Here is a 27328-nt window from a genome sequence, read left to right as displayed (position 1 = left end):
TCAAAAAATTACTACTATTGGACCCATGAGAAGGGTAGTAGATAGGGGCCTGCCATCACACCTGACAATGAGACTCTGATCTCTAGGACCTACATGGTAGGAAAGAATTTTCATGTGGAGTCCTCCGACTTCCACAACCATGACATAGCCTGTGATCCATCCACCCCTAGTACTCACATAAATAAACGTAACAAAATACTTTAAGTGAATACTGATAATCAACGTTTTAGTGACATTGTATCTTTATACAGTAGTTAATAGCATCATCCTTTAGACCATGAAAAACTCTCCTCAGTGGCTATCGTTCCACTCCTATGCACATATACTCAAAGGTAAAGGATGACATTCATCTTACACTTAGAAATTTTCCTGTTCTATTTAATAGTCAAGTGACAGATTGTGTCACTCCTCCCATGCATTTAAAAACAATTCCAACAATCCACTACATCTCTTATCATCTAGTACCAAACAAAAACCAATTTGTAAGGAAATTATTCTCAATTAACTGAATTACTTAAATTCCTTCCCCTTAAGGTTTTTTTGGGATTATTTTGAGCCCTGCAATAAGTTCAGTCTGCAGGGTCAGGATCCTAACAGAATCCAGCTGAGTCTGTGTCTAGAGCCAATGTTTCTACTAATGGCCAGAATCCAAATATACCAATTAGTACGTTCTTTTTCTTCCTTTCTACCTGAATGTTTTTTAAGCATAACATGTTGATCATAGAAATCTTGCTAATAGGCAATAGTTAATAGTATGTAATATATAGTGCATACATTTTTGATAGGTTTCAAATCTCACTTGAAATTATTTTCAGTGATAAAGCAAATGATATTCATTTTTACTCTCAGGAATATAAAATAAGTCACAAGTTTTTATTGTATAATTCGTAACAGCTACTCAATCCTGTAAAAAATTACAAATACCACCTTAATTAATATTTACAGATGGCTCCATAAACAAAGTTGGCAAAAACAAAACAACCCCCCCACAACTAATTATATATGTATTTATAAAAACTTCAGGAATAGAGCTGTCACTTCTGAAAAGCACATTAAATACTAAAATCCAACGAATGCAGAAGTTGAAGGGGAAGAAAAAAACGTTGACAACAGGCTACTTGAATTTTCTTCCTCCCAAATATCTAAAACATCACATATTCCACTGTTTTCAGTGTAGCTTGTAAAACCCAAAAATTCTGATTTCTCCTCACTTGTCTGAAAAAGGTCCAAAAGAGACTGTACTGGTGACCCACAAGTTCTGTCTTCATGTGCAGGAAGATACTCAGTTCTCTTTTTATCCAATTCAGCACCTGGTTCAGCATTTGCTTTCTTTTGTCCTAATAGCATTCTCACTTTCCGCTGGATCTTACCACAAGGCAAATTCTCCATGTTCCCAGCGTCACACTCATGAGGCTCCTGGGGACTACAGGGTGGAGTTCTCGCCTTCACTGTTAGCTGCTCTTTTGATGTATTTAATGCCACCAGGTCAGAAGCATGACCTATCACAACATGAAAGCCCTTTTCTTGCAGATCTTTTGCTGAAAGCTCTGTAATGTCTGCAGTTAACTGTAGTTGGGGTAGATTACTTTCTGTACTGAGATGAGAAACTTGTCCACAGAACTGCGACACCCCTGGAGCGGCGTCCACTCTCTGTTCTCCATCATTTCTACCTACAGTCACTTGGTGTTCCAGTGTGCTGTCATGCAGAGGTAGCTGTGAACACTCCTGCTCTGGGTCAGGCTCACTGGCATTGAACACGCTCACTGGTTTCCTGTCACATCCTTTCAATCCAGCTGAAGAATAGGTTGTAGGCTCTGAAGCAAACCCAGGCTTTTCTTCAGGTTTCCGGGTTTCTTCATACTGAGAGTTCTGCTTGAGCAGTTGCCCGCTGCTTTCTCCCACGTCCTTCTGGAAATTGGGCTCCAAGAGTGGCTTCTCCTTCGGTGCAGTGTTTTTCAGGACATTTGCAGAAACAGAAGAAAGGGACCCAACACTGTATCTTATTCTTTAAAAAGAAAAAAAACCCAAGAAGTTAGAAATGAATAAAACTACGGATGAGTTATTTAGGAAACTGACTTAGGATAACCCTAACACAGAAATCGTAATATTTACTTTAGATGTTTTTAAAGTAAAACACAGCAATCACCTAAACTGAACTAGGGTACCACCTCCCCATTCATTCGGCTCCCTCCTTGAGATAAACAATACCCTTTGAACTAATTATGAAAAAAACAAAACAGCATGAATTGTATAAACCAAAGAAAGATGACAGTATCTGTATCTGACCCTGATTTTGTTGTTATCTTTAAAAAATACTAGTGCTTTAATGTTTGTTTGGTTTCAGAAAGTACTTGTTTGAAACTAAAAGCAGAAACATATTTTCCATTTAAACTATTTCATATCAAAGTGAACTAGATCTTTGCACATGTAAAGGCGACAAAGTAACCTTTTAAATTCAAACATATTTTTGACCTAAACGTCTTCCTCACGTAGAATCTTAGAATCTCTTGAACAATCCTAATTATGCAAACACATGACACGTTATCAGGTCCCCAATTACACTTTGCATTATACATCACAAGAAACAGTGAGCCCTCTACAATCCACCTGTCTCTCCAACCAGAGCAGTTTTCTTTACTTATATGTAGTGTTTAAGCAATGCAAAAGATTCCCTCTTTGTGCCTCATTGGTGAGGACTTAGGTATGATCCTGAAAAAGCAAAGCAAAACCAAAATAGGGACTAGAGTTCCTTCTAACAAATTTCGAGTTCAAAAATGTCACAGTAGTCCAACTGGAGACTGACAAGAAGTAAAAAAGCTGTACTGATAAAATGATTAGGGAATAACTAGATAAAAAATTATTCAGGCCCTTCCTGAAACTTTCAAACATTTTAAGTCCTCACAGGAGTTGCACATGGCCACATTAGTTAGTCAGCCATAATGTCCACCAAGAGTCCTACAGAGATCCAGGGTCTAAACACAGAGCACCCCCTACTTGCTTTTCAGAGTTGTGCTTAACTATCACACCTCTAATCGTTATGCCTTAAGACTAGGACAAAAACAGATGACCAATTATCAACCCTACTGTATACCCATATAAAAGCATTCCTAATCAACATTTTTAGACTGAGTACATTGAAAACCACATGGTTCGACACCAGAGGTTGACAATGCTGCCTGCTACAATGCTGCCTGCTACTATATCTTTACTTTCTTAAGTAATGTTCCGCTGCAAAATAGCCATGCTCAGTGTTCAGTAACAAAGCTGACTGGAGGTCACTGAGCTCTTCCAATTTACAAAACCTAAAACATCGACTCTATAACTGACCTTAACAGAAAAAATTGTGAGCTCCCTTTCAAAACCATGTTAGAGGGAGACTAAGTACCTTTAGTGGCAGGAAAAAGAAGGGAAGAAGGTATTCGTTCTAAACCATATTTACATCATTAGAAAAAAATCTGTACTCTTTCTAAGAGCAGACAAACATTATATTAAATCTGAGTGCCATAAAATAGCTTAACAGTATCTTTGGCAAATTACCTTTTCTTTTTAGGTGTGTCTCTTCCATATTCCACAAAATCGAAAACTAACTGAGATACAATATCATCAACAACTTGATACTGGTTACTCTGTGCAAAGTTCCTGTGTTTCTCACTCAGAAGGTGCTAAAACAAAACCACAACAAAAGCATCTTAAAATTACATTCAATAATTATATGAATTAAACCAAAAAATCAAATACCAAACCCAAATAACATCTCTCTCTCTCGCTCACACACACAGACACATGTGTATATGAATTTTATATATATATATATATATATATATAAACAATTTTTTAAAAAGAGCCCTTGTATTTGAGAGACAGCAAGAGGCAATAATTAGGGTGGGTGGGGAAGAGGGAAATGATGTATTTATATTTCCATTTAAAAACTGTTTTTAAAGGATCTCAAGACAGATAAAGTTAAGAACTACCTTTAATATATTCAGTAATATATTAATACTTTATAAAACATACTTCACCTACTATTGTATATAATTCCCAAAGTAGGGCTTACAGAACTAAATGAAATCCTTTACCTTAATATACAAAAATTTAAGACATACAAGAGTCTAGAAGAGTTTTAAAACAAATTAAAGGGCTAGAAAGCTGGCTCAGTTGTTATAGGCACGCAACGCTCTTCCAAGACTTGAAGGTGGTTCCTAGTACCCAAATCTGGTAGCACACAATCACTTGTAACTCCAGTTTCGGGTAATTTGATGACTTCTTCTAGACTCCACTCGTATGTCATACACTCACACACACTTCTGTAAAAAGTAAAAACTAAACTTTAAAAACCAAGACCTTTGATAAATGCTACAAAATATATACATTACAAAAAGACTCACAACTGAAGAAAACACCCAAGTACGAACAAACAAGTTACGTCATTACCTACTGATTGCAACAGAGGAAAGGGAAGTGTTTTTTCTTTTCTTTTGGTTTTTCCAGACAGGGTGTCTCTGTATACCTCTGACTGCCTTGAAACTCACTCTAAGGACCAGGCAGGCCTAGAACTCAGAAATCTGCCTTCCTCTGCCTGCCAAGAGCTGGGATTAAAGCCCAGCAGGGAATGTTTTTCAATCTCAGAGTGATTAAAAGGAAAGTAAACTGGGCATGGTAGGGCATCTTTAATCCTAGTACTGAGGAAGCAGTGGTAGGTAGGTTTCTCTGAATTTGGTCTAAATAGTAAGACCCTGTGCCAAATGAAAAAAAACAAATTTATAGTATAGAATTTACAGGAAACAACCTTCCTTCTGAAAGGGTGAGATCTCCAGGCTAATTGTCTTGTCAATAAATTCAGGATATCCTACATAGAGCCTAGAGCTGGGTATGGTGGCACGCGCACACTCACACTCACACACACACACACACACACACACACACACACACAACCTTTAATCCCAGCACTGAGGAGGTAGAGGCAGGGGCAGGTATATCTGTTTGAGGCCAGCCTGATCTACAGAGTGAGTTCCACCGAAGCCAGAGCTGCAGAGGGAAACCCTCAGAAAAACGAACAAAACATCTCAAATAAGTTTCACATTTTTAAAGATCAGATTGAATTCATTTATATTCTGGGAAGAAAAAAAATTATGAAGTGAAACATACACTTTCTAAATTCAGTTAGTTGTTTTTATTACTTAGTATTATTGATCTGTATGTCTCAGAGGTCTGTGCCTTCTCTAATAGCAAGTCAAGCACTCTCATTTACCTTTACTTTTGGGTCTCACATGTGCCAAGCCTAGGCCTTAGCACTGAGCTACACCCCTAATGTCATTCTCATCATTCGCTACCACTGTACGGCACATTCCACTTATTTTGAACATTCTCCATGCTACAATACAACTAGACAAGGATAGCTTTATATATCCTGTTTATAACTCAGGCCTGTCACCTTTTGGCTTTTCTTGTTCTCTTTTCTGTATGCTATACTTTAGCTACAGTACTGTATGTCTGCTTTACCTACACTACTTAAAAATATTTGTGTACGTGTGTGTAGACTGAAGACAACCTTGTCTACCATTCCTTCTATAGGTGCTGGACACCTGGATGTTCAGTCCAGTAAAGCAGGCCAGCAGACCAGCAGGCCAGGAATGAGCCTGTCTGCCCCAGCATACCATCATGTCCACACTTCTTGACGTGGGTTCTGGAGATCAATCTTAGTTCCTTTGTAAGCAGGTCACTAACTGAGCCATCTCCTAAGCCCTCAAAAATATTTCCTATCTCAGTCTCTTTGCATGGATAGAAATGAATTATTGTGAAACCCAAGGTAATAAAACAATAGTTGGTTTTTTAAGATAAGATCTCATTATGTAGTCCAAATTGCTCTCAAACCGAAGACCCTCCCAGAGTGTTGGAGTGACCTACCGAACTCTGCTTTAGTTTAAATTAAAAAACAAACAAAAACTTTCAAAGTCATGATCTTAAATTTCTTCTCAAATCAACTTTCACAAATTTACTTTCTTTGTGACAATCAGTGGACAACTTTCCTACCATTCTTATATTTCTGAACACATTAGGAGCTCAAAGATAAAGAAAAGCAAACATTCTATACTACTCTGACCTCACAATGGCACGTAAATTTCAGAACCAATCAATAACTTTAATTTCAAAACAATTAGAAGGAAAAGGAAAAAAATTTGAAATACTTCAGCTTCTGATTCAATGCAATTTAAAACTAACTGTATGTCCCTCTTTATTACATCAGTAAAACAAATCAAAACCCCTGGTAAATATTAATCCATCTCAAATGATAAATATTTGAGCTTATGCACTCTGATATTCATCCTGCCTGAGCTTGCTGAGGTTGTAAGTTGTGCACCACTACGTCTGTCTACCTACTATTTAAAAGCTAAGAAATTAAAAAAGTAACTGCTAAGGTTAATAAGCACTTGCTATGCACCAAACTCTTAAGGATACAGACAAGACTACCAGTGATTTTAATAAGCTTTCAAGCTCCAATAGGCCTTCCCCATCTTTAAAAACTTCTTTTATTTGATATGCTCTTGCAAGACTTTTTTAATTGCTCAGACCAAAATATAGGAACTTCTCATTTATCTACCATCTCTTAATCCAAAAATCATATGAATCCCTCCAGTCTCATTTTTAGAGTATTCCAACAACCTGACCATGCCCCAAGAACTCCTATTCCTGCTTAGTCTAGGCCATCATCCTCTACTCTGGGTCTATCTACCCTTGCCGATTTCGGTTGGTATCAAGATGCCTGGTTACCTAACTTTTCTGTAGTTCTACTTAAACATCAGTCAAGTATTTCTTTGCCAAGTCTAAACACATGATAGCAAACCTCCATTCCTGTTTTGTTTCTCCTTGCACTGATCTAATCAGTTATATTTTGTTATATTTTGATATTGTAGTTATATACTAAGCACTCAAATATTTATTAAATGAATAAAAATTATTTTCTCAATGTCGATTTCCCTCCTTGGATTCTTACAATTTCAAGTGTTTCAGATTCAAGATGCAGGAGTGCTGATGTACATGCCTAGAAAGTGCAGAGCTGTGTTCTATCCCCACCATAAAACAAACCAGAGATGTTTCTACTCTAGAATATATTTGTGACTATCATGTTGCAAACTATACTTGGCATAGTAAAATGGGACTTAAAAATAAAAACAGTATTTAGATGTTTAGAAACACCAATCCCAAATGGAAAATCACATTTACAGTTTCGAGATCTTCGTATTTCTGGAAGCAACATTCACAATATCCTTTTTTTCTCTTTTCCTTCAACTGGAGTTGAACTGGGGTTCCACATTTATCGCCATCCGTATTAATTCTAGTGATAGAAATACATGGTAACAAAATTAACTGCTAATGAATAATTTTAAAACATATTGCCTTAAACTAACATATGCACAATCTGTCACTTTTTGAACAGCAAATACTTTTAACTGAATTTCAAGAAATGTAAAACAAAATATAATAAATATTCTGAAGAACATTTCAAATGGTCAAGAGAAACGGGTTTTAGTATCTGAACCCCACTCACACCTAAAATGTCCAAATAATGTACTTTTATTCACACTAAATGTAGCATAGAAGCATTAAAATATTTACAGGGAAAACAAGCACACATACTACCACCATGGCACAAAATACACTACCCCAAATGCTTATGAAGGAAAAAAAAAAACAATCATAGTGAAAGTCTAAATTAAATAGCATTCTTTCTAAGAATCAAGTTTCCCACCAACCTGAGCTTGGGCTGAGCTTGTTTCTGGACACTGGATGACTTCTCTATGTCAAACGGACTGCAGGGCTTCTGAAGAAAGTAGCTTATACACGGCATACTGGGGAGCTGAAGGTAAAATGGCCTGTAGCACCTAAATGAATAAAGACAAATACATGTGAGCTTCTCTAGGATGAAACAAAGGTTTCAAAGCCTTATATCTAAGTTCTGTAAATCACCTCAGATCTGAAATAAACAAGAAAGACTTGGTAGGGGTAACCTTCCTTTCAAAGAACCAATTTGTAGGCCTATTCTTTTAACATCTAAAAAATTGAAACTAATATTTCATACAATATTCTGATCACTTCCAACTTTCTCATCTCCTCCCAGATCCTCCCGAAAACACCTACCATCGAAACTAATTAAAACTGTAGAGTTTAGTCACATTAATCATTAAGTTTTGGAATTACTATCCCAGCTTCTAGAGCAGTGGGTCTCGACCTTCCTCATGCTGGAACCCTTTAATACAGTTCAGCTGTGGTGATCTCCAGCCATAAAATTACTTTTGTTGAGACTTCATAACTGTAATTTTTCAACTTTATGGATCGTATTGTAACTAGTGTTTTCTAGTGGTCTTAGGAACCTCTGTGAAAGAGTTGTCCAGTCCCCTAGAAGTTGTCCCCCTCAGGTTGAGCACTGCTCTAGATACCATTTGAAACTGGACAGTGCAGTCACATTAAACATTAACTTGTGAAAACACTACCCCATCTCATGGTGCTTACCTTGCAAAAGTAAAAACCCTAGGACCCTCTATTTCCCTACAGGTCTTTGCAACCAGCAGTGACCCAATCTGAATATTCTGAATGCTTTATGTACATTGAATAATGCAGTATTTTGCTTCATACTTCATTTTGGATGAAGTCCTGAAAGCTCCACCATGTTGAAGCATGTCTGAATTCCATTCTTTTCAAAACATTTCCAAGTACTATCTATAATTTCTCCCACAATTACAGGGGTGAATTTTTAGTAATTGTTCAAACTCATGATATTGAATGCAGCCAGAGTAATTATTTAAAATACTAAAAAAATGAGATAATTTTATGATAAGTCTAAAGCAGATACTCTGAATTCAAATCTACAATAGAATGAAACTAAATTCAGTCCCTGAACACAAGGGAATTACTGCTCTCTGCACATCACAGTCAGGAAAATAAGTCTCATGAGGTTTTCTCTATAGTTCTAACACAGTTTCCAACACACTGGATTCTGACACTTACCGGTTCACATCTTCAACCTTTAAAAAAGGCTTCTTGAGTCTCCCTGCTTATGAAGAGAAAATACCATTAGACAGGTGCAAATCAGTAAAGACTATTGTGGGTAAGCCATCTAGAAATCCTTTAAAACTCAAGAGAGTTGAAAGGTGTAGGCCTCAGGTAAAATATCTTCCACTATCATTCCCCTGTATCTGTCACGCCAAGGATGTGTTTTGGATTTTGTAAGACAGAATCCCTCTACTGAGGCCCAGGCGCCTTGGCCTCTGCAGCGTCCGGATTGTATACCGGATTGCATTCATACCAACCATCCAAGATTCTTGAGCTGAATGGCACAGATATGTTCACACTGTAAAGCTATCCCAAAGCATTCCTCATGTTCATCCCGCCCAGTAAATGGACTTGAAGAATTGTTTCTTCTGGGACTATAATGAGTTTTAAAAAATGTTTTTGAAAATATTAATTTCGGGGATGGAGATAGAGCTCAGAAATGGAGATCACAGAATGATATTATAGAAGATCAAGGTCAGTTCCTAGCACCTATGTCAGGTCTAACAACTGATGTAACTTCAGCTCCAAGGGACTCAACGTCCTCTTCTAGCTTGTTGGAGCATCTGCACTAATGTACACCTAACCCCTCCCACACACAGAAGAAGACATCTTTACAAAATTATTAACATGGGGAAGGGTAGCTTAAGTGTCATCAGACTGTAGCTGAGGTCCATGTTCTAAAAATTACTAAGAAATCCTTGAATAAATCACGGAAATAACTAGTTACTTTACCTCAGCAAATCTTTCTAAGTATATAAATATCTGGGCATCTTGGAGTTAAAACCTAGGACACCATGTACCTGTGGCCAAGAGCCCAAGCTGTACACTTCAGACTTAATCTTTTTCTGCTCTCTAAAAGAAAACTAAACAATGTATCAGGAATACTTACTTCTTGTCTTTTGTATTCCAGGACCAGCTTTTTTCCCCTTTAAAAAGGAAAACAAATACAGTGAAAATACTGGGTTTAAAAATACAGAAAAAAACTGCACAGTCATCTTCAAGAGAAAAAAAATGTACAAGAAAAATAGTTTATCAGAGTGTCTACTGTACAGGGTGAAAATCTTGCTTCTTAAAATCAATTCAATCAAAAAACTGAATGGCGCTCAAGAATGAAAGATACTGATCATCTCTACAGAATTCAGTCCTAACTTTACATTCTTTGTTGGAGAGTAGTGGCAGTGGCACTGATCATTGAGCCTTCAACATTGGTTAGCAAGGACAAGGTACAGTTAACAGTGAAGACCTATGTGAACTGCATTCCTTCGGGGGAATCAAGTCACCGATCATAACGAAACTCTGGATGGCACTCAGTAAGAACTAGATAGGTATAGGAAAGTTTTAAAGAGGAAGCAGACCTTAGTGTCGAGCATGGCACACTTAGGACCTTTGGTATGAAGCTGTCAGGGTGAATGGCTCAAACATTAACCTCACCTCATCTGTTTTACTAGGGAAATAACAAAAGAGGCTCCAGTGGTTTTCCTTTCCTTCCAGTTGTCCTGTGTGTGCAGTCTGGGCAGTAGTGTAGGTCGTATGTGACATCCCCACTTATGTACTAGGGTAGCTCGGAAAGAGATCCCTGAGCAGAGGATTTAAGGAGCAAGCTGGAGATGGGCATCCCTAATTCCCTGTATAAATCTACACGTGGGCCAACTGTATGTGCTACTATTGTAGTAGATAGGACATTGGCAATTTCTTGTGTGAACTCAACACTGCTCATGCTATGAATAAATCCAAAGCGAAGTGCAACTGAGACTTATATCACTGTCTAAATCTCAGACAAATGCACATAGTATGTGTACAAGACAACCCCAATACTGCATGCAAGTCTTAAAAAACTGCAGGTATCTATGAAATTAAGACAGAATTTACAGTCTGAATAAAAACTGGACGGCTAGATCTGTTAACAAAACAGTAATGCCAGGTACAGTGGTGCATTCCTTTAATCTCAGCACTTAGGAGGCAGAAGCAAGTAGATCTCTAAGAGTTTGAGGCTAGCCTGGTCTACATAGTGAGTTCCAGGACACCTAGAGCTACCTTGGCGAGACCCTGTTTCAAAAACTAAAACAGATCCCAAGTTCAAATCCCAGCAACCACATGGTGACTAACAACCATCTGTAATGAGATCTGATACCCTCTTCTGGTGTGTCTGAAGACAGCTTCAGTGTACTTATAAATAAATAAATAAATAAATAAATAAATAAATAAATAAATCTTATAAAAAGAAAGACAAAAACAGAAAAACAGTAACAGCAAAAACAAAATCAGTATTGTCTAACTATTCTAATAGATAAGGAATCTACACAACATTGGCAATTTCTTGTGTGTAGCCAAAATTATCTGGTACACAAAAGACTGTAGAACTGAAAAGGAGTATGGCACTCATAAAACAAAATTTACTGGGTGGAGTCAATACCAGAATGCAAATACAAAGTGAGGAGCTAGTTCTTTCAAAGATAATGAGCAATGACCACTTCCAACTGGAAGAGGGGAAAACAAAACAGGAAAACCTAAAAGAACACAACCTCAGATACAAAGCCCTGGTGTTACTAAAGCTGTGGAAAGTATAAGCTGCTTATTTTACTACATAAAATCACCAAATTTCCAAACTACTTTGTCTCCATCTCTTTTTATGTACCAGAGTACAGACCTTTCTTTTCTTTGTATCTAAGTCGTTTAAGAATTGTATGTAGTAAAAGCAAACCACCGAAAAATGGTCTGAGGACTAAGAGAAAACAGGGATAAGCAGAGATGAATAATAGAGCTCAAGGAAGGAATGGACAACAGCAGGAAAACCATCCAACACAGCTGGCTTTAAAAGGTATCAAAAGGATCTGCAAACTGCTTCTCAGTTTCATACCTTGTCAGTTAAAAGTGAGTTAGAAATATAGGAGTAGAGATCTGCAAAACAGTGAGAAGATGGAGTGTACGGACTGAATAGTAGTTAGGCAGGGGTGTAAGAGACAAAGAGTGACTCAAAGATGAAGCCAGAAGAGACTGTACACTCGGCGACAAGAGAATAATAGGACAACCACAGCAAACATCTCTGAATTTTCTTATGTTTTTCTATAGAATAAACAGTATCTCTTAAAATACAGCAGCAACAAGAAAGGATGAAAAAAACCTATGCCATTACCCCAGAAACAATTTTTAATTCATGAATATAAGCTTCAAGTCAAATGACACACAATTCAGAAATCCATAAGAGTCTCAAAGTATTTTTTTTACTTATTGCAGAATTACTTATATTAAAAACAAAAACACTCGAAAAACAAAACAAAACAAAAAACCAAACCAAAAAAAAAAAAAAACAAACACACAAACAAATAAAAAAACAAAAAACAAAGTAGCACTTTTAAGAAGAGTTTTAAAAAGGAGCCACGTACCGCATCCCTCCCAGAAGCACTGGATTTCTTGAGTGCACTCAGTGCTTTCTTCTTCTGTTCAATGTAGTATCGAATGTCTTTATTGAAATGAGAACTGAAGGTTAGCAATTTTACCTTTGGAGTTAAACTGCGATGTTAAGTGGCAGTAACTGTATGTTAAAGTTTACCATGGGAGATACCCCCTACTACCAAAATTCTTATTATGTAACTAAAGGACAGACAGGCACGTACTACAAATGCTATCAAAAGGTCATCTTACCATCAATATGAAGAATCTTTACTCCCCATGATAAGGCATTTGATAATATACTATTAGCAGGAATAAAATCCTGTGAAACAAAAACAAAACCAAGTTTGTCTAAGAATTACTTTTAAAACTTTTTAAGCCTTAAATTTTATTTAAATCTTAACGCCATTGAAGAGATTATGCATAAATGTCCCTAATGAATTACAATAGAAATGAGGACCTTGTTTTGTATTTTGGCATTCTTAAATCGTTTCCAATTAATATATTCCTATGTTTTGTTTGAGACAAAGTCTCACTTAGTAGCCCTGGCTGGCCTGGAAGCCAGAAATCCACCTGCCTCTCAAGTGCTGGGAATAAAGGTATGCCCACTCTGCCTGACCTAAGAATTAATGTATACCCTAACAATTAAATGTATATCTTAAGGTAACCTTCGAGTTTTCAGTAATGTTTAGGATGTCCACAAGATGGGGATGTTCCTCCGGGAAAAAGTAGCTTCTATTTCTGATAGAATGAGACAAGCTATAACTTGAGCTTTTTTCCACTAGAAATGAAAGAGTTATCTCCAGAATATCTTCAACTTTCAGTTACAAATTTCGTATGTGGTGTGTCCATGCCTGTGTGATGCAGAGGCCTCCGGTCAATGCCAAATGTCTTTCTTTAATCATACTCCACTTTCAATTGTTTTAGAGACGGTAGGTCACTTGCTGAACCAGGAAGTCACTGATTCAGCTAGGCTGACTGGCCAATTAGCTTCAGGGACCCAAGTGTCCCACCCTATCCCTCTCCAAAAATGTCAATGCTAAGATCAGAGGCACCTCTTGCTATGCCTGGCCTTTTACTTTTTATGTGGCTTTTAGACATCCAAATTTAAGTTCTACTGCTTTCATGACAGGCATTTTGCCAACTTTACTACCGATCCAAGTTGAGTATTTATTACATTCACTTATTCTACTTGTATGCTTGTCTGTGTGTATGTGTGTCGGTACACACATACCACAGTGCACGCTTGGAGATCAGAAGACAATTTTCAAGAGTCAGTTCTTTTCTTTCATCATTTAGGTCCTTGGTATCAAACTAAGGTCAATAGTTTTGGCAGCAAGCAGCTTTACCCACTGAGTCATCTAGCCAGCCCACAGTTAAATTTTGAATAAAATACAGCTGTACCTATATTATATATGGTAGTATATATCTATAATGCCAGCACTCGGAAGTCAAGCTATATAGCAAATTGAGTCCAGCCAGAATTACATGAGAATCTGTCTCAGAAAACAAGACAATAAAGAAGCAAAATATGCACTGCATGTTTTTCTTTCTTCCCTGTCCCCGCGTCACAGGGTTTCTAGCTCTGGCTGGCTTTGAACTCCTTATGTAACTGAGGATGTCCTTGAACTTCTGGTCCCCTACCACCTCAGAGCTGTTATGACAGGTGCATGCTGCTATGCCTGGCTTATGAAGAGTTAAGGACCTCATGTGCTAGACACCAGCCCACTGTCCCAATTGAAGCCCACATGCTGTGAATTTCAAATTCCTACTTACATGATCCTTGACAGCTTTTTCAGCTAACAATTTTCCTCGGCTCAAACATACCTGTAAGACAACAACAACAAAAAAACCAAACAATTATAGTACTTCATCAGAGAAAAGGTTAGAAAAGAGAACCCCTTAAAAGTAGAAAATTTTGTTCATATAGTCTCAATAGCTATGAACACAGAAAATTTATGGTCAAAAGTGACTTCATTATTCTCCTGGAAGACAGACTAAAATTTTTTCCCTCTTTTTTTCCAGTGCAGAAAACATCTACAAACATACCAAACACACACGCACACGCATAGGCACACGAAGAAAGAAATTGAATGAGATGCTAGAGGATCAATTCTATGTAAATAAAAATAGCTAGCACCCACTGACATTTTAAAGTCAAGCTATATAGCAAACTTAAGGCCAGCCTGAATTACATGAGAATCTGTCTCAGAAAACAAGAAAAAAATCTACACTTTTCAGGTTAATTTGAGATTTTATTCTTTTTCCTTTTGGGTGTTGTATTTTGACAAGCATTCTACAACTGAGCTACATCCCCAATCCTTCTAAAGCCTTAACGTTACATCTGGTCTCACTGAGTTGCCCCAGCTGCCCTTCAACTTATGATACTCTTGCCTCACACTGCTTTTTTTTAATGAACTTGAAATTTTTTTATTAGATACTGCCTTCATTTACATTTCAAATGCTATCCCAAAAGTCTTCTATACCCTCCACCTGGCCCTGCCCCCCAATCCACCCAATCCTGCTTCCTGACCCTGGCATTCCCCTGTACTGGGGCATATGATCTTTGCAAGACCAAGGGCCTCTCCTCCCACTGATGGCCGACTAGGCCATCCTCTGCTACATATGCAGCTAGAGACACAGCTCTGGGGGTACTGGTTAGTTCATATTATTGATCCTCCTATAGGGTTGCAGACCCCTTCAGCTCCTTGGATACTTTCTCTAGCTCCTTCATTAGGTTGCCTCACATTCCTAAGGAGTTGGGCTAACAGGCCTGGCTCAGCTTTGTATTAAAAAAAGATTTAAGAAAAACATTATACACAATTTTTATAAATTATTTCCCTTTTAAAGTAAGACAGCATGAAAAGCAGTTAAAAGGCCATGAACACATCAAGAGCTTGTTGGTAGTGTATTACATTTTTACCAAACAGCACTACTGCACAACCTGACCCACTCTTCTCCCTTTCTCACAGGACTGCCTTTGCAACTCCTGCTTTCTGCTCTCTCTGCATTCAAACTGCTTTTCATGTGGCTATGCTTCAAATGCCCATTTAATTATATCGTAGTATAACAATTTAGATACAGTAAGCATTTTATCTCTAACTCTCTTTTCTAAGTATTTACATCAGTTTGCCCTTCATTTTGTCTTCAATGTACTGTCAGAAAAATTTTAAACACGGATCATAACTTATTTTTATGGGAGGGGACAAACAGCATATCACTGTAGGCCTTGTAGACCACATCATCTTTGTCAAAAAACTAATATTCATACAGTATTTACACAAACATTTTCTACTTGTCACAAAATATTATTTTGTTTTTCCCATCAACTTCTGGGTATGCAAAAATATGCCTAACTTATATGTTGTACACAGTCAGTATGCTGTAGATGGTCAGTTTATCTACTTTGAAAGATTTACAAGTTTTTCTTTTCTTCAAAAGAATGGCTGGCTATTAACTTTAGTTATAAATTATTCTAGAAAACAAAAGCTACCTGTCTAAAGTGCAAGTGCATGCTTTAGGAATCAGGGTACAACTTGACTACTATATTATTAAGGAAAACTTAATCACCTTTCAAAAAGACAGAAACATTAGGTGAGAAAGCCACAGATCTTTTTTATAACCACTCTATCTATGCACTGTAACCCTGCTATTGGAAGCCCAGAGTCAAGTGTCAGACAAACATCTGTAACTCCAGGACCTGGGAGACACTAAGGCAGAAAGAATAAGAATTCTGAAGGAGTTACAGAGACAAAGTTTGGAGCTGTGATGAAAGGATGGACCATCTAGAGACTGCCATATCCAGGGATCCATCCCATAATCAGCTTACAAACGCTGACACCATTGCATACACTAGCAAGATTTTGCTGAAAGGACCCAGATATAGCTGTCTCTTGTGAGGCTATGCCGGGGCCTAGCAAACACAGAAGTGGCTGCTCATAGTCAGCTATTGGATGGATCACAGGGCCCCCAATGGAGGAGCTAGAGAAAGCACCCAAGGAGCTAAAGGGGTCTGCAACCCTATAGGGGGAACAACATGATGAACTAACCAGTACCCCAGAGCTCTTGTCTCTAGCTGCATATGTATCGAAAGATGGCCTAGTTGGCAATCACTGGAAAGAGAGGCCCATTGGACTTGCAAACTTTATATGCCCCAGTACAGGGGAACGCCAGGGCCAAAAGAACGGGAATGGGTGGGTAGGGAAGTGGGTATGGGGGACTTTTGGGATAGCATTGGAAATGTAATTGAGGAAAATTCGTAATAAAAAATATTAAAAATTAAAAAAAAAAAGAATTCTGAGGGAGTTCAAACCAGTCTGAGAGGGATTTATTTGTCTTAAAACAAAGAGAAAACCATGAGATCCACTTTGCCCTAGGCTCAAAGCATATAGGACACACTTACTCTGTCTTGAGACTTAAAGGAACTTCCATCATGGCTGGGATGAGGAGAGGTGGTTTCTGCAGTATATGCAGATTCTGGACTTGGTACAGGAGAAAGGCGACCCAATGTCTGTGCATACTTTGCTTCCTTTTTATTTGAAACAAAATAACTGATATCTTTGCTGAGAAATTCTTCAACTCGCTAGAAGAAAACAAAGAATTTATAATAAATTTTTCCAAAGCTCTTTAAAGATACTGTGAACAAATTCCAATTTCATATAATCTAATGTCTTGGGTTTTTTTTTTTGTTTTGTTTTGTTTTTGGTTTTTCAAGACTGGGTTTCTCTGTAGCCCTGGCTGTCCTAGAACTCACTATTGTAGACTAGGCTGGCCTCGAACTCAGAAATCCGCCTGCCTCAGTCTCCCATGTGCTGGGATCAAAGGTTTGCGCCGCCACGCCCAGCTATAATCTAATGTTTTACAAATTGATGCTTTTCACGCTGCATTTTTGAGCCCATAGTTCTGAGGAAATATAATGGGAGTTTCATTAATAATATCATGTGCTATGTACTATTCTTAAGTATTTTATCCTAATTAATGCAGTCCACGCACTCTCCTGCACTTATCTACATACACTGGAGATGACAGTGGAAGTGACTTGCTGGAGTCCCAGCAGCAAGGCCTCCTACAGAGATGAACTCTTCTTTGCCTGTACTATGTAACACTACACGTGGACAGTAAGCATCTGAAATGCAGCTAGTATAAGCCGGCCATTGTATTTCAAATTTTATTTACATGTACCGGGCACATCAGTTTCAATCATTAACGTTATAACATTTCCTAATAGCAGAAGAAAGAACCTTTTTTTCTCACAAGCATAAAATTTTCAGAACATGCACTCCACCACACACAGCAGCATGCTGTTATTAAAGATCACCATCACCCAGGGGAAGGGGTATTGAACTAGTTAGTTCTATTAAAACACATACATATAAATACAATTGACACAATACTAAGAAGCAAGCAGAAGTGACTAATAGTCATAAGACTTTTTCCCAGTTCTAATTTCTAATGATTCACAGTATGAAAGGCAGTAAGTATTGGGGCAGCCGGATGCTTGATGGTGATGCCGATGGTCCTCGTTACCAAACCTAATTATCTGAGCTCGAGCACCTGGACTCAAACAGCAGAAGGAAAAACCAACTCCTGCAAGTTCTCTGACCTCCATGTGAGAGTACACATCATATGCACTGCAGGCACATTCATACACACTACATGAAACTACATAAAACTAAAGAACTAAAACCAAAATGAACCAAAGTTTGTGATAAGTTAATTTAAGCTACCATTGACTCAGAATTAGCTGTTGGCAAGAACAACCTTAGTGAAATGCAAGTTGTTTTTCCCTTTCCTTTCTAGGCAACATTCCTTTTTATTGACCAGCTAATAAATTATCACTATTTGTTTATTGAAAAAAATATGGGTCTTGTATAAAAGTAGAAAAGAATGTAAATGCTAATTTATAAAATACTGCCTTTTAAACTTTATTAAGTTTCCAGCAATTTACCGACACACACACGTTCATCTAAATTGTCCCAACTGTGTGGTAAGTAAGGTGAAAATGGGCTGGAGGGATGACTCAACAGGTACTGGCTGCTCTTCCAGAGGACCAGGATTCAGTCCATATGAACCCACACGGAGGTTCCCAACTGTCTGTAACTTCATTTCCAGGTGAGCTGATGCCCTATTCTGACCATTTCATGCACAGTATGTATGTGCTAAACACATGTGTAGATATATGTAGATAAAAAGACTCATATACTTAAAATAAAAAATAATTAAAAAAAAAAAGGTGAAAATATACGCTTCAGGGCAGGGGTTCTCAACCTGTGGGTCACAACCCATTAGGGAGTCACATACCAGCTATCCTGTTTATCAGTATTTACATTATGACTCATAACAGTAGCAAAATAGTCATGAAGTAGCAACAAAAAAACTTTCGGCTAAAATGAGGAATTGTATTAAAGGGTCACAGCGGCTGAGATGCATGCTCCATGGTCTTTGCAGACAAGACTTTCAAAGTTAAACGAGGTCATAAAGTAGGATCAAGCCCCAGAGTCTATGCAAACGAAAAAGATCTAAGGCAGGGTGATCAGCCACTGTATTAACTACACTTCTCATGGGCAGTCACCAAATACCTCACAAAAATAACCTGAAGAAAGGTTTATTCTGGTTCAGATTTGAGGGAATCTCATCAATCCACCGTGGAAGAGAGGGTGTGATAGCAGGAGCATGAAGAGGCTGAGCCAGTGTATCTGCAGTCAGGAAGCAGAGAGATAACTGTGAGTGCTAGGCTAGAACATCCAATGGGGAGAAGCACCTCCTTGTCGGAATTTGCTTAAGCCCTGACCAAAGGCAACTTGAGGAAGGGGTTTATTTCAGCTATCATTGCAGGTAACAGTCTGTCTGTCATCTAGGGCAGTGGTTCTCAACCTTCCTAGTGCTGCAATCCTGTAATACAATTCCGCATGTTGTGATGACCCTAACAATAAAATTACTTTTGTTACTGCTTCATAACTGGAGTTTTGCTACTCTTATGAATCGTAAGTATCTGTTTTCTCTGATAGTCTTAGGTAACCCCTGTGAAAGGGTCAACTGACTCCCTCCCAAATGTAGTGAAAATATTGGTTTCTTTAAAAACCCAATTATGTTATATAAACATGTTAAATCCCAGGGGTGGGTTGTAGGCTGCTTCAGCTTGGCCACAGCAGTTAACTATGATTTGTCTCTTGCTCTAGCAGGACGTGATTTTTGCCAGTAACATATAGTTTAATTCTGGGAACTCTGGAGAGGGTCCCCAGAGCAGGGGAGAACCCTGAGCAGGCCTATGTGGTTGCTGTCCCCTTTGTTGCTGCTGGTTCACTGTGTTTGCAATTGATGGTTTGCTGGACTGCTGGATATTCTAACAATGAAGACTGGGTTGGTCTCTAGGAACGTGCAGACCCTAAATCTGAAGGAAGTATCCCACAGGTCAATGTCCCCTTTCCACTCTAAGCTCCTTCCTCTCCTACCTTGTGTTGGGGGGTTGGAATGGATTAAGGTGGTAGATATAAGAACATAGTAAAATAATAAACCAACAGCCCAAAGGGGTTGAGCCCCACAGGTTGAAAATGGCCATTCTAGGGGCATCCCTGGCAGGAGCTTGAAGGAAGGAACTGAAGAACATGGACGAATCCTGCTCACCAGCCTGTTCCCCATGTCTTGGTCAGCTTGCAGGTGTTCATTTATCTCTTTGACACCCCACTTTCAACTCTTTCAGATACATAAATTGCTGGAACCCCTTTCTTGAAACTGCCCATACTGTTTGCACAGATGTTGCCTTTTACATTCCCAGAAATGGTGGACAAGTCAAACTGTGAAGGCTAATATGTTTATTTTCTGGTTCTTTGACAGTAACTGATAGGCATGCCTACGAGTTTAACCTTGCATATACCTGACAATCACAAAGCTGTGGGGCTGAATATCTATTTAGGCCCTTCACCCATTATTCATTTTTATGTGTTTGCTTATGTGTATACATACATCTATCTATCTGTTATGTGTGCCCAATGCCTGCTGAGGCCAGAAGGTGTCAGAACTCCTAGAACTATAGATGATTTAGAGCCACCAGGTGGGTGCTGAAAACTGAACTCAAATCCTCTGTATGAATAAGAGGTTTTAACTGCTGAGCCTCTACAGCCCCCTTTACCCATTGGATTACCTTTCTGTTGAAATGTTCACATATTCTGTATAGAATACATTTACTAGATATTGAATATACAATTTTTCTTTGATAACAAGACTAAATTGGCCTTGACCTAAGGATAACCTTTTGAGTTTCTTGCCTTTACCCCTGAATGCTGGAATACTGGTCTGTGACACTGTTTTCTGCAGTGGTTGCGACTGAACCCAGAGCTTCATGTAGGCCTAGTAAACACTATTAATTGGAGGAACATAAACGACTTGGAAATATTCTCTACCATTTAGTGATTTCTCGTTACTGTCCTGGGAGATAGAGAAGTTCTTAATTTTAACTAAGCTGAACTTATGAATACTTTTAATTTGCTGTCAATGGTATTTTCTAAGTATCGGAAGCCTCTTACATGTGTATCTTGGCTCCATATGTGACGTAAGGTAAATTTACAAACTCATTCTTTGGCATGTAGATTAGATATCCAGCTTTCCTGAAACTGGCTGGCAGAATGATCTTATCAATAAAAAACAAAAATAAGTAGGCAACTGGCTACATATAAAATAGTTTATTTCTGAGTTCTCACTCACTGGACTGAATGTTATACAACTCTAATACCATAAATTTCTCCCAGTATTAATTTCATTGAAACGGAATTAAAACTTCTTAGTGTAAAAACGTAAAAAAGAGAGCGGGAATGGCTTAGCAGATAAAGCACTTGCTACTTTGTGCAGAAGACCCTGTGCTCAATTCACAGCACATGCACGGCGGTTCACAACTCTCTAACTCCAGTTCCAGAGGGTCTGATGCCATCCTTCTGTCCTCCTTGGGCACCTGCACTGCCTTTATACAGCAAACACACAAACATAACTTAAAATACACAAACAACAACCCCCCCCCCCCTTGGTAGTTTTGGGCACAATAAACACACAGAGAAACCCTAACTTACTATCTCTCAAAATAACACCGCCACAAAACCAAAAGGAAAACAAACCGGAAACCACTTCTCTTGTGTGTGGCTCAGACTTATTATTTCAGAACCGGGGAAATAGAGGCAGGAAGATTATAAACTTCCAGGCCAGCCAGTTAGACACTGCTTACATCAAAAACCCTGCTGCCTTCCAAAGCCCAACACTACTCTGTTATCCTGTATCATGAAGAAAATGCCCTTTATAATCTGGTTCTAACATAAGCGATTCTTGCCACATCCACATCTCAGTTTCACTTGCAGGGAGTTTGTAGCATTAAGTACACAAGCACACCTATACAGGCATATATTTTAAGTATGTTCTTTCTAAAATGTGCATATAGTTTACTAAGTACATTCCTAACATTCCTTCAAGACTCAGCTCAAACATTAACTGTACTGATTCACAATGGTGGGTAAGCATGTCCATCTGTATCCTAACAGCAATTTCTACATATTCCCAGGGCGGCTCTATAATTATTTAGTTATTATGCCCACACAATGTCCTCTACAATCCTTCAGGTAGAACTAATCTCCCCTTTCCTTTGATTTTTGTATTAAATTACAATCAGTTGTACCCATGGGTTGTGTAAGTTTCTTGGGGGACTGAAACATTCCATTCTATAGGAAGCTCCTTAAGCAGAAAGGTAAACTACTAAAAAGAACTTTAAGGAAGTCCTGAAAGTGACCAGATTCCCTAGGCCCCTCCCAGACAGAGTAGAGACAAAAGCTGAGAATCTCTTTCAGACAAAAGGAAGCTGAGCTGTAAAGACTCTTATAGGAGAAAAGCTGCAAAGATTCTGAGACCAGACCAGCTGCCTGGAAGAAGCAGAAACCAGCTGAGTTGCCTGCAGTGTGTTCAGTGTGCTCCAGGTTTCCCAGCTTTTGTGAGCTGTCATTCATGCTGAGGAGGGCCTTGGAGATGCTGTTGTCTGACTCATTTCTGCTCCTGGAAGGAACCTCAGTAAAATTCACTGCTCCACCAAGTTAGACTTTGGTGGTATCCATACTTTGCTCGGTCGTAAGATTCCTATCTGGGGTGAACAGATATCTCAACAGTGTTGTGTTTCCCTAGGAAAAGGTTTTTCACACAATACCATGCCATTTCTATCTAGATTAGAGCTCCAGGAAAGACAGACATAGGATTCATTTTTGAGTCTAACAAAAGCACAATAGTATGCCCTGAAAACCATACTCAGAGAACTGATTGGAAATTGCTGCCTCTACATTTTAATGGGCAAACACAAAAATTATACTTGTTTGTGCTCAGGATCATAAAGTAACAAGGTATTACACCCTGTTGGGACACAGTCCAAGAATGGAGTCAAGTGAGAATTCTGAGTGCTTCTGAGAAAACTCCAAGAAACAAGATGAATCTTGTGACGTCAGTTTTTCCAAAGCACAGAATTGTTCTTGGAATGTATTTTTGAATGTGCCCCTCCCAAGTGAAGTGGATACGACTGAGTTTACTTCAATTGTTGTTATTCATGTGTCTCTATGGAAAAGCATGATGTCTGTACCTCAGGCTTGTCCTTGTGTCACTTTACTCATGTGATTCTTTTGAGACAGGGTTTCTCTGTGTAGCCCTGGCTGTCCTGGAACTCACTCTGTAGACCAGGCTGACCTCGAACTCAGAAATCTGCCTGCCTTTGCCTCCTGAGTGCTGGGATTAAAGGCGTGCACAACCACTGCCAGGCTCTCTTTATCCTTCTTAAGTGGCTTTCATTTGGCTATTTTTCTAACACTATAAAGGAAGGTTCACTATTATGTGAAAACTGACTGCTATACAGTTAATACTTGAATTATCACAAATGTCCTCTGCAAATTTTTAGCACAGTTTCATTAAGACTCACAGAAAACAAATATGTGTGATCAATTAAGCAATGACACCATTGGGGCGATCCAAAGCAAAAGAAAATAAAAGGATAGACAGGTTAAATAAAACTAAACATTGGAGGAAGAGAGAACCATTGAAATAAATGACAATTTGATAAAACTGGGTACCTTTAAATATGGACAGAAACCAGGACCTAAGGACTAAATTGACATCAGTGAATTAAACAGCAAAGACCAGAAGTAGGTACTTTCTTTTCCAACAAGAAAGGTGGTGGACTGTGGAAGTCAGTGCTCTCCTTTGCCATGGGTTTGGCAGCACATGCCCTCCCTTACCTGCAGGCTACCTCACTAGCCCAGCACTTGGTTGTTCCTAAGGGGAGGGTGCAGATGCAAGAACACAATTTATGCAGCAGAGGTTTTTCTGTATTGGAGGCAATCAGAGGGATCACAACACCTGGAGAGCTCACCTCGGGAAAACATCACTTTCATGGTCAGGCTAACTCCCCTGCCGCAGCGTTACAAAACTCATGCTTTCAGGACAGCCGCTGAGATACTTGTACCTTTAAAGGGTAAAATCTGACATGTATAAAGTCAAAATGGTCTCTAACAACCATTTGTGGTAGAAGTAATTGAAAATTTGTTTTTTGAAAGTATCTTAGGAGGTGTTGTGAGGATGGGGGAAGAAAGAAAGGGAAGTGATTCCTGTGCCAGCACCAACATGACACTGCTCATTTAGTCAAAGCTCCATTTGTGGGTTCCCGAGCTGGACTTAGAGATACAACATCGTCTGAAGCATCTGCTGTGAGAAGCACAAATCTAAACATGAGTTCTTTATACCCAAAGTTAACAGAATGGCCAACGTAGTTGAGAAAGCTATCAACTACTGCATAGCCACCGATATTAAAATAATGGTGGCGTATCATGTTACAAGCTTAGCAGGTAGCACTTCATTGCTAAAAAGAGGGGTCTTTACTCATATCTATGATGTCCTGAGAACATGAACATCCTGTTGATAGGAATACAGCTGATGGTAGCAGGTCTATCAGCCATGACCTTTAGAAGTGCAGCCATACTGTCATTATGATAAATGCTACCATAAATACAAAACAGTAAGTCAACAAAATGGACAGTAGGAAAATAGGCTGCTTAGGGGGTGCAGCGGACCTAGCTATGCAGAAGAGAGTGGGCAAGGGCAGGAGGGTAACGGGAGTAACGGACTGCAACACAGTTCATATGTCAATGTAACTGACCAAGAGAGTGTGAAATCCATGTGCCTTTCATAGTCAAAGTGAGATTCCATCAACTGCCTCCCAAAGAATGCAGGCAAACGTCAAGGGCAGGCAAGGAAAATATCACATTAATGAGGAACTCTAAGAAACTCGTGAAGTATTCTTGTGAACTTTCAGTCTGGGAACAAAATGTTCAAAACTGCTAACTTTCAGTCCAGCAGAAACCTCTGAAAACAGTAAAAATCATAATAACCTCATTTGTTAGATTTTAGGTCACATTAACATTACACCTAAGAAATCTTTATCGAGTTTGCCAAAGTTTTCTAATCATAAAGAAATGGATGCAGGGAAGGCACTTTAACTACTACTCTGCTGGGCGTGGTGTCGAGTGACTTTAATCCCAGCACTCGGGAGGCAGGGGCAGGTGGAGTTCTGAGTTCCAGGCCAGCCTGGTCTACAGAGTGAGTTCCAGGACAGGCAGGGCTACACAGAGAAATCCTGTCTCGAAAATTGTTCCCTCCATGACAGGTGCCTGCTGACTGAGTACTTCTCTCCTGGCATGTAAGTATACATATACACACATGTGTACACTAGTAAATTGTATGCCACATATATAATAATTATACATATACACATATGTGTGTGTATATATGTACACACACACACACGTATGTGTATATGTATAAAACTAAAGAATTATTTTAACACATAAGAGCTCCCCTCAGCCATCAGTCAAATGGCTCCTGGTATTTTGAAAGAAAAGGCAGGTTTCCTAGGACATAGGAGCCTCGTTTCTTTATACCAAACCACCAATCACAGAAACTTGACATTTTATCAGGCTACAAAAAGCTTTAAAAAAAAGTTTTCTTTATCTTCTGATGTTGGGATTTGAACACAGAAAATCTTGCACATGTCAGCAGGTGGTAGACCACTGGGTTATACTCCCAGTTCCCAAGTGATTCACTAATAACCAATAGCTCATCAAAGCGCTACTGCTAAATTGCTGTAATATCCAAAATGAAACGCCTTGGTAATTTATATTACAGAACGCCAATTATTACTTTTCTCAACTTCTGGTGGGTGTGCAGTTCTCACTTACCCCTCCGAGTTCCTTTATATCTTTTTGTAGTTTCTCACATATGGTGATAGAAGGTAAGTCAAGGTAAAATATTTTTCCCCAAAGGGGCTTATATTTGGATTTTTCCAGTCTATTATCAGCCTTCAGGGATTTCAAGGATGGTCGATTCTTTTCATTTCTGTCTTGGATGCCACCTGTGATTACAAAAGAATCAGGCAACATTTTATGCAGACAAATTTTTAATTTATTTTACAAAAAATGTTCAACAGCTTTATTGCAGAAAGGAAACATTACTAGTCATAACAAATTAAGTCGTTAGAATCTAAATGTTTTCCCTAATATTACCACTTAGGATGAAGGCAAACTGTCCTGTATGGTTTCCACAAACTCTATACTGGAGAACAAGAGCTGAATCAGCAGAAAACAGTTATTATTTACTCCTGTTCCGTGTCTGAAGCAGGAATTCTATAGAGCCGTTCTGGAAAACTTACTTTCTCATGGTGTAAACTTCATGTGGGGAATTAACAGGGCGGTAAAAACCCAACACAGGTGTTTCAAATATTGAAAGCTTATTTATCTAGGTAGCCACACACACTCATCTAGAATAAACAACCTAATTCTTAGGGGTTACTAAATGCTCGCATTCCCGTTTCATAGTTTGTCTAGTACTTAAAAGAACTAGACGAGGGATTCAAGCACTTTGTTTACATATAAGAACCTAAGCCCACTAAGGACTCTGCCATTCATCTTTTATTTTAAAAGCAGATGAGAATCAAACAACTTTTTTAAACTTTCGAACACAACCTGCACTTTAGTACTTAGTTACTAGACACATATGCACCTCTTAGGAATTTTCCCTATAATGAAATTTTTTTATATTAAACATTGAGATTGAAATCTGCTTTTGTCTATGAGGTTGAAACACACACACACCTCTTCGTCTCCCTCACGAGTGACGGGAAGAGTCACAAATGGGCGTGGGCGCCTCCTCCGTGGGGCAGTCGGGGACCCGCGCATTGTGTGAAGCCTACAGCCCCGGGAATGCCGGGTCGCTCGCAGCCGAGGCGGGGAGAGCATGAGGGGCCCGGCCAGCGTCGGTCCCTCACGGAGACCAACACCGAACGCCTTGCGGGCGCCGAGAACCCACAGAAACGCAAAAGCGGCAAGAGGCCCCCCGCAGGAAGACTCTCTAGAACCCTCCGTGGAACCGGCCGGGCAGGAAACGATTAAAGGGACCGCGGCGGGGGAGGGGCTCCATACCCGGGAGAGGTGCTTTGCTGTGGATCCTCATGGTCTCGAGGTTCTTGGCAGCCACCAGGCACCTACATGCTGGGTCCGTACCGGGGGCCGCATGGGACGGCCGCGAACACGAAGCTCCCAGGGCCTCCCCAGCCCCCGCCCCGGCCTCGGCCTCGGCGCCCGGCCGCGCTTGAAGGCCGGTTCCGGCGCGGAGGCTCGGAGCAGGAAGAGGCTGTAGCTAGCTCAGACCTGGCAGCCGCGGCGGTTAAAGATTTGAAAACGCGTCACGCGACCGCGGCGCCCAGACGCGCTCCCCGCCCTTCCTACGCCGGGGCCCGCCTTGCGCAGTCTCCACCTGCCCCGCCTCGCGCCCCGCGGGCCCCGCCTCGCGCCCCGCGGGCCCCGCCCCCGGATGCTGACCACGCCCCCGG

General features: G+C 39.5%; 1 protein-coding gene across 7 annotated transcripts; it reads right to left on the bottom strand.

Moving 5' to 3' along the window:
• Positions 1-849: 849 nt before the first annotated feature.
• On the bottom strand, positions 850-27236 carry LOC147004974 (protein DBF4 homolog A). Of its 7 annotated transcripts, none has more exons than XM_085836497.1 (12): positions 26919-27236; positions 25680-25852; positions 16841-17020; positions 14215-14265; positions 12691-12760; positions 12432-12508; positions 9938-9974; positions 9004-9049; positions 7752-7880; positions 7222-7333; positions 3538-3662; positions 850-2005 (listed from the first exon to the last, which is right to left on the bottom strand). In XM_085836497.1, exons 1-12 carry the CDS (start codon positions 26947-26949, stop codon positions 1060-1062), a joined length of 1977 nt encoding a protein of 658 aa, XP_085692623.1. In that variant the 5' UTR covers positions 26950-27236; the 3' UTR covers positions 850-1059. The 7 variants fall into 7 exon arrangements, with proteins under 7 accessions (XP_085692623.1, XP_085692624.1, XP_085692625.1 ...); XM_085836498.1 differs by having other exon boundaries at positions 9004-9046; positions 26919-27213; XM_085836499.1 differs by lacking the exon at positions 14215-14265 and having other exon boundaries at positions 26919-27213.
• Between the last annotated feature and the right edge of the window lie 92 nt (positions 27237-27328).

The sequence above is a fragment of the Mus caroli genome, unplaced genomic scaffold, assembly GCF_978045245.1.
Source record: "Mus caroli unplaced genomic scaffold, Mus_caroli_1 scaffold_4, whole genome shotgun sequence".
Classification (NCBI taxonomy): Eukaryota; Metazoa; Chordata; class Mammalia; order Rodentia; family Muridae; genus Mus; species Mus caroli.
Note: the sequence above shows the minus strand (reverse complement) of the source record. Positions and strands in the feature narration are given on the sequence as shown.